The 13,335-nt window shown below is 39.7% G+C and overlaps 2 protein-coding genes across 2 annotated transcripts in view; both read left to right on the plus strand.

The window, feature by feature from the left end:
- The first annotated feature begins 3,035 nt into the window (after positions 1–3,035).
- LOC127196894 (60S ribosomal protein L37a-like) lies at positions 3,036–3,480 on the plus strand. Its single transcript, XM_051154631.1, has one exon. The coding sequence runs from the start codon at positions 3,202–3,204 to the stop codon at positions 3,478–3,480; it is 279 nt and encodes a 92-aa protein (XP_051010588.1). The 5' UTR covers positions 3,036–3,201.
- A 3,387-nt stretch (positions 3,481–6,867) lies between these two features.
- The window catches only part of Pik3c2g (phosphatidylinositol-4-phosphate 3-kinase catalytic subunit type 2 gamma), a 297,903-nt gene continuing 291,435 nt past the window's right edge, over positions 6,868–13,335 (plus strand). The window contains exons 1-2 of the mRNA XM_051155525.1: positions 6,868–7,603; positions 12,105–12,187. Coding sequence (XP_051011482.1) covers positions 6,944–7,603; positions 12,105–12,187 — 743 coding nt within the window. The 5' untranslated portion in view covers positions 6,868–6,943. The remainder of the gene's footprint in view (positions 7,604–12,104; positions 12,188–13,335) is intronic.

Genomic DNA, 13,335 nt, shown 5'->3' on the forward strand with positions numbered 1-13,335 from the left:
TATATTCTTGAAGCTATACAGGTTGAGATCTTTGACTAATCCTTTTGCCTATATAAATGTTTTCCATGTAAAAGATGTCTCCAAACATCAGGTAAATTGTTGCAACTAATCTCCAAGTTCCCTCAGCTATTACAAGGACATTCAGTAACACAACTGTGTATAGGGGAGGGCTATGGCTTTGTTTTCTTCATTCAGAAACAGTTGCCCCCACTACTCGAAGCTCTCCTTGCCCTGAGATTCTTTCTAGGACAGGTTTGTCTGATAATAGGGGAAGGATTGCTGATTCTTTCCACAGCATCATTTGGTTGTGCATCAGCATCTGCCATGGGTACCCATCTTTAGTGCTCTTGAGGATGCAGCTGTGCTCCCTGGATCCCAGTTGGCCGGAAACAGGCATCCTGCTAGATCATCTTCCAGAGCATATACACAGAAGCTGAAGGCTTCTGCCTTTATATACCATACCCAAGGAACAGAATTAATTACTGCTCCAACAGAACATGCAAATAAGCTATTGATAAGAGTTTTCTATGACATGTGCCACATTGTGTCTGAGGTGTTAACCCTAATAAACAAGAACTCACATAATATGTAAGCCTCAAATATGCTCATAAATGTTACTTTTTCAGGAAAAATAAACCTTTCAGTATGATATGTATTCCCTTCACCACAATTGGAACTGGTATCCACTATCATAACTCTAGCATACTGCCCTCAAGTATAAATTTGAGTTAAGCACCCCTCAAAGGCAAGAGCTTCACTTCACATTATCTTTTCTTTGTAATCTTTTTGTATTTCTAGTGCTTGACCTAAAATGCTTGAAAACTGATCCAGGATAAATAAATGTAACTGCTGGGAAGTACATGTGTGGATATTAGTTGATTGATTAGAATCAAGTCACTATCTTTCAAATATAGTAACAGTGTAAATCATCCAGAAACAAGAAACTTTGAGGAGTCTAAATGGAAGTGAGGTTTCTGTAGGGCCAACTGTGAGCAAAAAATGTGTGATTTGTACATGTATGCACTCTCTTATAAATGGACATTAGCCATAAAGTACAGGGTAACTATGCTACAATCCGTAGACCAAAGAAGGAGGGCACCAGGGAGGATGCTTGTATCTCACTCCAAAAAGGAAATAAAATAGAAATCTAACCTAGATGGATGGAGGCAACTGTGTGGGAGAGAGAGTGGGGAGGGTAACTGGGGTAGGACCAGATGTGGAGAGAGTAGAAGGGCTCAAGAGACCATGAGAAAGAACAGAAATAGGTAGGTGTGACATCTCTGGCACAGAGGAGGCCCTAGGAGTCTACTGGGGGTGGCAGTGACTCTGGCTGAGACTCCTAGCAGTAGCAGCAATGGGGTTAAGGAGCCTAAAGTGGCCACCTCCTGTAGCCACATGAAACTTCCAGTGGTGGGAGGGGGGAATGCCAACCCATCCATTAAACTTTTAACTCAAAATTTGTCTTGCATACAAGAAGGCAGAGATTAAGATGGGGCAGAGATTGAAGGAATGGCAAGTCAATGACCAGCCCAATTTGAGATCCACCCATGGGAGAGAGCCAGTCTCTGTCACTGTTAATGATACTCTGTTATGCTTGCAGACAGCAGCCTAGTCTTTTGAGAGGCTTTGGCCAGCACCTTATGGAGACAGATGCAAAAACTCCGTAACATTACAGATAAAAATTATAACTTTTTGCTCAAAAAAGGAGAGAAAAATGTGTGGTTTGTGAAAATAATGACGACTGAAACTGTGCTCCCCTTACCCATTGCCTTCACTTAAGTAGAAATACTAGGAGAGCTTCCAAATTTTAACATGTTATTCAATTTCCAATAAAAATTAAAAAGTATGATGGTATGAAGAATAAATGTTATATAAATATTAAGGATATTTAACTTTGTTATATATAACAAACGCAAATCATACTCTCCAGACCGCAATGAAGATGAGCATTCTGGAAGGTTAAAGCCGGAAGCTTTTGTTTGCGTCTGGTGATGCCTATACAAGCTCAGCGAAGCAGATAAAAGGCTTCAGAATTTCAAATCAATCTTCCATCTCCAAGCCTACAGAGGAAGTACATTTGCTGTGATGGTTACACGTTTCCTTACATCGTTCTGAAAATATAGATGGATTACCTTAGGTAGCTTTGATGTGCCCAGTGCGAGTATAATCCTTATCTGCTTTCCCTTCTTACTTATATTCTAAAAGCCTGATATGTTTTCTGTCTACAGCCCATGTGAGCCCAAGGTTACCTTTATTTGATCCCATTGCTTAGTTTCTGTGCCGTCTTCTAAGGTTTGCCCAGTTCGGTAGCAAATACACTCAGAGCTTTTTTGGAGCAAGAACTGACATTTTTAGAAAGGCCCATTTTATTCTGTGTACTTTTGAGAAAATGTCATTTGTGGTCCTATCCTAACCTCTAAGTTACCTAACTAATGTTGGTACCCTTTAAAATATGGAGGATCAGGGAAGCAGCCTTGGCTCTTTCCTGAATACTGCCTTGTTTTGTCTCTGATTTCTCTCTGAGGACAGGTAATTAATGATCTCCCCGTAACTCTGACCTCTTGCAGTGTGAGGCAATTGGTATTATGAGGAGTTACCATGACCACAGTTCTCATCATAGGCTAAAGGGGAGTGAGTCATCGACTATAGAAGACCTGTGGGCCAGGTTGTTGAAGTCAAAGGTTCAGCTGCTTGAAAATTCTGACTTTTATAGCAGATAATGAAAAAGTGCACTAAAATGAAGTAAAACGCCACTGTCACTAAAACCGGGACTTTTTGTCAGTTCTTGAAAGGGAAACACATATTCATATAAGTCAAAAATTTTAGAAGAATTTAAAATAATACTTTAATTTTATTCATATTTATACATTTATAAAATAAAAACATTTGACACTTTATTAATTTTTATTTTATTTGTTTGCTTGTCTGCATGCATTTCTGTATACAATGTATATTCAGTGCCTTTGGAGGACAGAAGAAGGAAGCAGATACCCAAGAACTAGAATTATAGACAGTTCTGAGATGGTATATGTGTTTCTGAAATGGAGTCCTAGACCTATGCCAGTGCTGTCAACTGCTGAGCCATCTCTCTAGACCCTATACTCAATTTTCTTTGATTTTCTGTTTAATACATCATTCATTCTGTATGCCTTTTAAAATTAGCTCTTGAGCTCTTCGGGCTCTGTCTTGGGTTCCAGCGAGATGGCTAAATGCACCAAGAAGGTCGGGATCACCAGGAAATACGAACCCCACTATGTTGCCTTCTTCCAGAAAACAGTGAATAAAATTGAAATCAGCCAGCATGCCAAGTACACCTGCTCCTTCTGTGGCAGGACCAAGATGAAGAGACAAACCATTGGCCTCTGGCACTGTGGTTCCTGCATGAAAACAGTGGCCGGCAGGGCCTGGACCTACAACACTACTTCTGCTGCGACAGTGAAGTCTGCCATCAGAAGACTCAAAGAACTGAAAGACCAGTAGAAGTGCTACCATTTGAGACTTGCCTAGTCTGCAATAAATGAGTTAATTTAAATTTTAAACAATCTCTTGAAAATCTTAAAAAAAAAAAAAAAAAGAAAATCTTTCAAAATCTTTCAATCCAATTGCTTGTCTGAGTGTGTAGAGTAACATAAATCTAATGCATTAAATTAAATAATTTTTAAATCTTTAACATAAATATAATAAAAGCAAAATCCCATTTCATAAATGATTAATGGAGAAATGAAGATGACAGTTCATCAGCACCATAATTATCCTTTAAAGTATTTTTCTTTTAATATTTTATATTCTTTTCAGGTTGCTGTGTTAAAAGTCAAACAAAAAGCTAACATAGGAAGAAACGGTTGGTTTTAGCTCATAGTTCAAAGTTCATTCCATCCTGATGGGGAAGTCAAGACAGCAGGAGCTGGTCACATTACATCCACAAACAGAAACAGAGAAGGAGGAGCGGCTACTGCATCTTGGCTCCCTTTCTAAAGTTGTATTGTCCAGTAATCCATTTGTGGAATGGTGCTGCTCATCCATCGTAGGTGGGTTGTCCCCTTCCATTAGTGCAACCAAGGTGATCTTCCAGAAGCAAGGCCAGAGATCCAGAAGATTCTGGATCCAGAAGATTCTGGATCGTCTCAATGGAGAAGATCTGGTTGCTAACCTCACAATCATACCTCATTTACTTGGTGAGAAGGAACGAGACCCAAGCCTGTCTCATTTCCCTTCAACCATACCTTTATTCTGTATTGTTTTTCTTTACTGACTCATTTGTGTAACCAATGCAAACGAGCATTGCTCTAAGTAAAGCAGCCTGAAACAAGAGAGAGCTGATGGCAGAAATGACAAGGGAAGTGCTGCCTATGATTAAAAGTGTAGTAAGTGCCGTGAAAAATGTAGACAACACAGTGTAGCCTAGTATAGTCTGGAACTTTTTTTTTTTTTTTTCAAGACAAGGTTTCTCTGTGTAGCCTTGGCCATCCTGGACTGACTTTGTAGACCAGGCTGGCCTCGAACTCACAGTGATCCGCCTGCCTCTGCCTCCCGAGTGCTGGGATTAAAGGCGTGCGCCACCACGCCCGGCTCTAGTCTGGAACTTTTTCTTTATAAAATATAATATGGACATGAAGCAGCTCATACAATGAGTAAAGAGTGCCTCTCTGAGTTTGAGGCCAGCCTTGGCCATACCATGTGGTCCAGAGCTGCCTGGATTATAGAGGGAGATGAGAGAGAAACAGAAAGGGAGAAAGAGACAGACAGATAGACAGTTTACCTAAGCCCCATTAATGAATATAATGAGGAATAATATTCTAGCCAGACAGTGGATATACAGCCTGAACCCAGGAAAATACATCCAGAAGGAGAAGACTGAGTCCTTCTCTGTCCTGGAGGCTGCCACGTGATGCCACATGGTAGAAGGCAGTTGAATGACATAATGTGAGCTGAGAGAGAGTGCAGAGCCAGGTCATGTAGGAACTTCAAATCATGTGGAAAACCACTGAAGCACCTGTAACCGTGGAGATACGCAGGTAGTTTGTGAAATAAAACATTAAAATGTGAGGTAAAATGAGGACCAAAATGGGTCTCAGAAAATGTGGAAGCAGTTTGAGAGTAATCTACGTCAGGGGAGAGCTGGTGGTTTTGAATTAGGGTTGAGGACTGGCAGACCCAACATGTGCTCACGCGAGAAAATAACTGGTGGATCTTTGGATATAGGAGAATAAAGGAGAGAGAAGAGTCAATGGTGGATCCTCGGTGTCTAGTTTAGGGACTGGGTGGATGATGGGGCCATTTGGTGCCATAGCAAGCAATGGAATATAAGATGAATCTGAGGTAATTGAGATTTAATAAGCATCTAAACTACTTCATTTTATAATGAAGATGTAACCAAAGCCAACCTAGCACAAAAGTAAAGTCAATGCTATCATCCTAACTAAATCTTGCTATGGAGTAGTTAAAAGATTTTAGGTGGAATTTTTTTCAGTGGATTTTAAGATTTATGAAGTTCAGAAGTTGAAAAGGGGATTCTACGTATCTGATTTAAGCATAATAGGTAGCTAAAAACAGACAAATTAATTGTCCTGACTTCTAATACTACTTTATATAAGTGATATCACAGTACAAAATTTATTGAGTGAAAACACTAAGTAGGATCAGTGGTCCTGGCTGAAGTCAAGGAAGGCAGATGGTGATTTAAACCAGAGGATTGAAGGTGGTGAGATGGATCCGTGAGTGAGTGTGCTTGCTGCTCTTGGAAAAGCCCAAGTTCAGTCCTAAGCAGCAGCTCCTGAGTCTATGAAGCTCCTGCCTGATTTCCACAGGTACACACACACACACACACACACACACACACACACACACACACACACACACACATATACAGAACTAAAGCTAAATTAAACCTCTAGACCATGGAGAAAATGAAATTGCCTTCAGTGAGAGAATGACTCAGTAAAGAATAAACTCCAAAAGGAATCAGGAAGAAAATAGTGACTAAATAAAGGAAAGCTTGAGAAATCGCAGAAAGGAGACACTCTGAGTGTGGTTATCAGTAATGAGCCAAAGCAACAGCAAGACACTAAAAAGAAAAGATGGAGGGTGTGTGCCAAATGTTGCAAATGACAAAAGGGTTTTCTAAAGAGAAAAAAAGATCTCTTGAGTTTAATGGCACGAAACTCATTAAAGGGTTGAATGGAAGCAGTTCTAGAGAAGTGGACAAAAAAACTTGCAATTATTTGTGCTTAAGGGGTTTCGGAGTAAAAAGTCTCTAGCTGTTGCAAGAGGGGAGAATTAATACTGTGCACATGAACTGGATAGTGGCTAATAATGAGGGGACTGTTTAGCCACCACTAGGCACTAGAATGCTTGTGTGCACGTAGGTGAGTGGCCAATGAAACACTACTGTCAGTTAGAAAAGCAGTCAGTCCAAGGGAAGATGGATTTTGTATGGATTAAAGAAGAAGCTCAGTGGAGGGATGGCTCAGTGGTTATGTACTGGATGCTCCCCTGAAAGACTGTGGTTGAGTCCCCAGAACCCACATGGTGACTCACAACTATCTGTAGCTTCAGTTCTGGGTGAACTGTTACCCTCTTCTTACCTCTTTAACACCAGGCATATAAATTGTGCACATATGTGCAAAATAATAATGATAGAAAAGAACTGAAGAAGACTTGTTTGTCTATCAATAGAGTATTAATTCATACCGTCATTATTCTCCCTCGGAATCTCTGTCTTTAATTATTACTGACTGTTTTGGTGCTCAAAAGTCTCATCAGCCAAGTGCATAAACCAAGCATTTGTATATTTGTTTAACATATTTCTTTTTGCAAGTACCTTTGTCACTAAAGACTGGTTTTGTTTCCTTTTACTTCTAGATAAAATTTTAACTTCTTTCATAATATCAAGAAGACATTTGGAGTCAAATAAATCCCCCTCCTCAGTTACACAAAATCAAAAATGGCACATAGTTGGCAGACAGACCCAAATCGCATCGAGCCACAGGAAGGTGGATATGGTCAGCAACCATTTCACCATGCAAACCAGCACCTTTCTTCTAGGCAAGTCAGATTGGGTTTTGACCAGCTAGTGGAAGAGATCAGTAATAAAACTCCACTGTGTGACAGTGAAAAAGAAGAAAATGTGTTTTTTGTGTCAGATGCATCAAGCTTGGGATCAACGTGGCAATCCATATATGGAGCACACCCAAGACACTTGAGTGAATTCACTTCTCAGAGCCCTGAATTCTCACAGCTTCCGTTTGGGAAAGCATCAGCCATTGGTTTTAATCCGGTTGTGTTACCTACACATGAGATCATTGATGAGGGGGCCTCCTGGAGAAATCCCACAGGAAAATATTATGGCGCTCAGGATCTCAGGCTCAAAGCTCCAACTCCATCATCCACTAGGCCGGATAAGTATAACCCACAAGGACAATCAGGAAATGAATGTCATGACTGCTATATAGAATCCGAAGGCAGCATCCTCCCTCATTATTCATCCTGCTCAATGGAGAAAGAAGGAAGTGGAGATGCGAACCTTGCAGAACCTTCACTGCTGGTCTCTAAAGATGCCTCTCTACCCAGGGCATGGAACAGTGTGTCACTAGACAACACAGAGGTATGTGCAATGCACATGAGCATGGAAACAATCACTCAATAAAGAATTCGATTTACAGAGAGGAACACTCCTTCATTGCTGGTGGGAATGCAAACTAGTACAGCCACTTTGGAAATCTATCTGGTGCTATCTCAGAAAAATGGGAATAGGGCTTCCTCAAGACCCAGCTATTCCACTCCTTGGAATATACCCAGAAGATGCTCCAGCACACAACAAGAAAATTTGCTCAACCATGTTCATAGCAGCCTTATTCATAATAGCCAGAACATGGAAACAGCCTAAGTGTCCCTCAGTAGAAGAGTGGATAAAGAAACTGTGGTACATATACACTATGGAATACTACTCAGCTATTAAAAACAAGGAATTCCCGAAATTTGTGGATAAATGGATTGAGCTAGAAATGATCATAATGAGTGAGTTAACCCAGAAGCAGAAAGAATCAAATGGTATATACTCACTTATATCTGCATACTAGCCCAAGGGGCATGTCCCACGAAAGCCTTCACTTACCAGGAAACTGGGACAGAGGGGAAGGCATCCTATTGGGACTCTAAATGAGAGACGCATGGGAGAACAGCAAAATAAAAGGATCCAGAGGGTCCTAGAAATCTACAAGTAGAACAATATGATAGGCAGATTTGGGCCCAGGGGTCCCGCTCAAACTAAGGCACCAGCCAAGGACAATACAGGAGGTAAACTTTAAACCCCTTCCCAGATCTAGCCAATGGTCAGAATATTCTCCACAGTTGAGTGGAGAGTGTGATACGACTTTCTCACATACTCTGGTGCCTCACATTTGACCATGTCCCCTGGAGGGGGAGACCTGGTGGCACTCAGAGGAAGGACAGCAAGTAGCCAAGAAGAGACTTGATACCCTATGAGAATATATAGGGGGACGTAATCCCCCTCAGGAACAGTCATAGGGGAGGGGAATAATGGGAAAATGTGGGGGGGGGAGGAATGGGAGGATACAAGGGATGGGATAAACATTGAGATGTAACAAGAATAAATTAAAAAAAAAAAAAAAAAAAAAAGAATTCGATTTACTAGTAATAAAGTTAAATAATTGCGTGTAGGAAAATCTATTAGTATTTAACACATTTATTTACTTTCACAAATTCCATGTTCTTAAATTAACAACTATTGCAAAAATACATTTAACTATCATTCTTTAAGTTCTTAGCTCATCAAACTTATTAATAAAACTTACAACAATATATTAGTGTTATATATTTACATATTTTATATATAAACTAATACATTTTAATAGATAAAAGTATAACCAGAAGTTTAGCTTGTGGTGTTTATCTATTCTTGCTCTGTTATAAAAGCATACATATATTTCATTACATCTATAATTTGAGTTATACTATGAAAACTTAAAATCTGATTATCTCTAGCAGGAGTGAAAGATGCCCTTGTACACAGAAGCTCCTAAATTATTTGATTGGCAGGCACAATGCATGGGAGGCAGACAAAAGTAGACATTAAGTAATTACCATTCAATTGATTACCATCCTTTCTTTGATTACTTTATGGTCACTGCTGTAACCATAGAGTTTCCTGCATTGTGTTTGAAGACTTTTCTGCTTATATTGTCTAGACACAAATGAAGCCAGATTACAGTAAAGAAGAAGGGGAGGAGGCTAGAGAGATGGCCTGGAAACAAGAATATTTGTGCTCCCCAGCAATCACATAAAAAGCTAGGATGGTGGCATGAGTCTGTAATCACAATACTAGGGAAGCAGAGACAGGCAGATCTCTGGATTTATACTCACCCAGTCTGGCCGAAACACACACACGCACACACACACACACACACACACACACACACACACACACACACACACACACACTGTATCATACACACATACAAGAAAAAGAGAGAGAAAGGAATATCACCACAATTACAATATACAGGAGGGGCAAAAAAAGATTCTTTATTCATCCAACAACTTGTTATCAAACCATTAAGTAATGCTTTGATAATGCTGGGCAAAAAGAATCTGAGGCAATAAAGACAGATTTCTTGAATTCAGGAATTGGCTCAAACTGACCTTCTGACACAATATAGCAACACAATAAAACAACAAGTGCGAAGTGAATAAACAAATACTTAACTCTGCAAGGAAGTCACTGCATAAGAAACACCACCTTAGATTATCTGAATCAAAACTCAATGTATCTCATTCTGCAACTGTAATCCTGGAGAGGCAGAAACAGGTAGCTCTCTGGATTTCTAGTCATTGAGTCTGGCCAAATCTAATTCATATCCCAGCAGTACAATAATCAGGTAATTTCCCCTATAGTTTCAAATGTTGTTTAAATTAGACAAAAATAAGTAAACCAGCTGAACTCAGACTTGGGCAAGAGGCAGCACAGGACACAAATTCCCTAAGCGCTGTCAGCATCCTGGTTTGTGCCTGAAGGGCAGCTCCCCGCAGCAGCGCACTCTGGTGGCAGCACCCCTCCTAAATTGGAGAGCAAATCTGTGCTGTTAGCTGCAGGCTGCAGAGGCAGTTTGGATTTGCTGGGCCTTGTGCTGTCAAAGAGAAAGTTATGCAGTTGGCAGGTTCAGACTTCTCAGGGGATTTACTACATCTTGGCCAAGTATAGCATTGTTATTCAGAAGGCCTGAGGGATATTGTTCAGAAGTCTTCTCAAATTTAATTGAAAATAACTAATTATAGAGTCAAAGAAGCAACAAATTGCAAATAAATGCAAAGTCATCCAAATGCAGGCAAATGGCATTCAAGTATCTAAAATCAAAATGATAAAAAGGTATTACAAGGAGTTAGAAAGAGATTTCAGGGAGCATGACAACCATCTAGGGGAGTGAAACTTCTCGTCAGAGTGGTAATAGTCAAAAACAGTGGAATCAGAGACAGTGGGAGCCAGAATAGGACCAGATGCTATGAGAGTCAGATGCAGTGGGAACCAGAGGCAGTGGGAACCAGAGGCAGTGGGAGAGCCAGATGCAATGGGAACCAGTTGCAGTGGGAACCAGATACAGTGGGAGTCAGAGGCAGTGGGAGATCCAGAGACAGTGGGAACCAGAGATAGTGGGAGAGCCAGAGACAGTGGGAACCAGAGGCAGTGGGAACGAGAGGCAGTGTGAGTCAGAGACAGTGGGAACCAGATACAATGTGAGTCAGAGGCAGTGGGAACCAGAGACAGTGGGAACCAGAGATAATGGGAGAGCCAGAGACAGTGGGAACCAGAAGCAGTGAGAACCAGAGACAGTAGGAAAGCCAGAGACAGTGGGAGCCAGAGACAGTGGGAACCAGACGCAGTGGGAACCAGATACAGTGGGAAGCAGAGGCAGTGGGAACCAAAGGCAGTGGGAACCAGAGGCGGTGGAAGGCGGGGGAGGGGGGGAGTAGTCATAGCTATTTGGGAGCCAAGATAGTAGAATAATAATTCACTAATGTAATAATATTAAAACAAGAGAGTAGACAATTAAATAAAAGTGAATAATTAAGAGAAATAGAAAAGGTAAATTTTAAAAATGCACACAAAAACATGGAACAAGGAAGACCGGAAACCAAACCATTTGTATAAATATGCTAAATATAAATACACTAAACTGTCCAAATAATAAACAGAAAATAAGACACTAAAGAACACAGTGGCACAGTTACTTTCAGAAAAACATTAACTTGAGATACAAAGGAGCAGATAGGTTGCAAACAAAGTAACCAAGGATCTAACTCTCTCGCTGAAAAAGAAGATTCTTGTGGTCCTAACAATAGCAAAACTTGATTTAAGACAGCGTTGTTAGAGGTAAGGAAGTCATGCTGTAACCGTGAGTTAGTCTGGTAGAGATAATAAATTTAATGTATACACAGTTGACAATAGAGCTTCAAAACACACAAGGCAAAGGTGACAGTAAGGTGGCTATGTGTGCACCCACTATATGAAAGCTTAATTAATATACTACCAGCAAATTAAACATACAGCCACCAAAGCACGTAGATATGAAGCAGTGATTTCTTCTTACTTCCCAAAAACTATCAACAATTCAAATCCCCAACGGGAAGAAGATGGCTTAAGGAATTATGGGATGTTTGCACAATAGAATACCAATGTTCAACAGTAGACTGTGGCATGTAACGACACAAAAGCATCTTTAATATATCACTTAGTAACAGAAGTGAGGGACAGAAGTGCATATGTAAGTAAAATATGATAGTAGACATCTGAATGCTGATAATTATTAAAGAGGTTGATGGGTTAACCAAACAGAGATGTAGAGAAACTTTTAAAGGGATAGCCTTGTTCAGTATTTCCCTGGTTATTGATAACACAGATGCATGCATTCCTGAAAACTAAAAGTATATACATAAGCCTTATACACTTTTCTATATGCAAATAGTACTTCAATAGCAATAAAAAGGTAAAATTAAGTCCAAACTGATCTTTAGAAGAAAATCAAAATACACAAACATGCTGGTCTTTTCTCTGTGTTGATCTGTACTAATATAGCAATTTTTACTTTCAGACAGTTGGTTTTCCCATTGAAATAGTTGAAGTACCCCAAGGGAGTAACAAGAGCCTGGCCTCCTTCTGTAACAGAGTAAGAAAGTGAGTATCGCTCTTTTAATAAATATTGACGTTTCTGTGTTTGAATTAATTTCTCTGTTCTGCAGTCCACTCAGTGATTAGTTCTGCATGCCAAGTGTGAAGATCCTGTGGCTTGTTAGCACAATAAAACAATGTCGGACAAACTAGCGTTGAGCACCTTGCTGACTGATTTCTCTTCTTTATACTCAAGTAAGAATTTTCCCTTTGAAGTTTTGATTAAAAGATAGTCCCTCTGTCAGAATTGCCCTTGCTCATTGGAAACCTTGATTTCCAGTGTATTTGTAACTCATTTCAATTACAGAAGCCTTTGAGCCTTGTGGCTCAGGCCTAAGTAAACACAGGCTCACTCTCCCACCTGGGGCATTCTGTTTGTGCCAGGGCCTCCTATCAGCTGAACCTTTCCTCTGGTGAGTGACTACCCCATTGAGCAAGCACACGCATGTTTCTCCACTGAAAACGTTGTTGGCCTTTGTCTTCTTGCCAATCTCAAAATTAATACTATGCTATAAAGAAGAATGCTTTTCTAATGAGGTATCCATTTATCTATTGGAAACTCTTCTGTTACTTTGAAATTTTAGTGCATTTTATTTAGACCTCTAGATTTTTTATTCACTTGAACCTTTTGACTTAAATATAAGAAATGTGCTTTTACTTAAAGGCTTTGGCCTCCTACTAAGTGATGAAAGTAGATTAAAGATTTGAGTCAATGGTTAATTTAAAGAATATTTCTGTTTCTAAAATGTCTTCATTCATTCGTAATATATGTTCATACTTTAAAATTAATTGAAGATAGCTAAGATAAAAACTAACCAACCAATCAACCAATCAAGCAATCAAACAAACAAAAACCCCCTGACAATCACATTGGAAGAATTTAAAATATATTCACAGAAAAATACAAAACAAAAAAATTCTCAAGTCCATATAAATGTTCAATTTTTCCGTTGATTTCTTGCTAATTTATGCAATTAGAAACCTAAAGGTCTTTTGCATTCTTAAACTAGAATAATATAAGACAATGATATTGACGCTTTCATTAGTAAGAGATTGATCAACAGTTAAAAGCACTTGCTGCTCTTGCAGGGGACCCAAGTTTGGTTTCCAGCACCCATAGCAAGTGGTTCACAATTACCTGTTGTTCCTGCTCC

The sequence above is a fragment of the Acomys russatus genome, chromosome 13 (genome assembly GCF_903995435.1).
Source record: "Acomys russatus chromosome 13, mAcoRus1.1, whole genome shotgun sequence".
In the NCBI taxonomy this organism is placed as follows: domain Eukaryota; kingdom Metazoa; phylum Chordata; class Mammalia; order Rodentia; family Muridae; genus Acomys; species Acomys russatus.

Coding starts and splice junctions, on each gene's coding strand:
- LOC127196894 (XM_051154631.1), top strand. CDS start 3,202: ATGGCTAAATGCACCAAGAAGGTCGGGATCACCAGGAAATACGAACCC.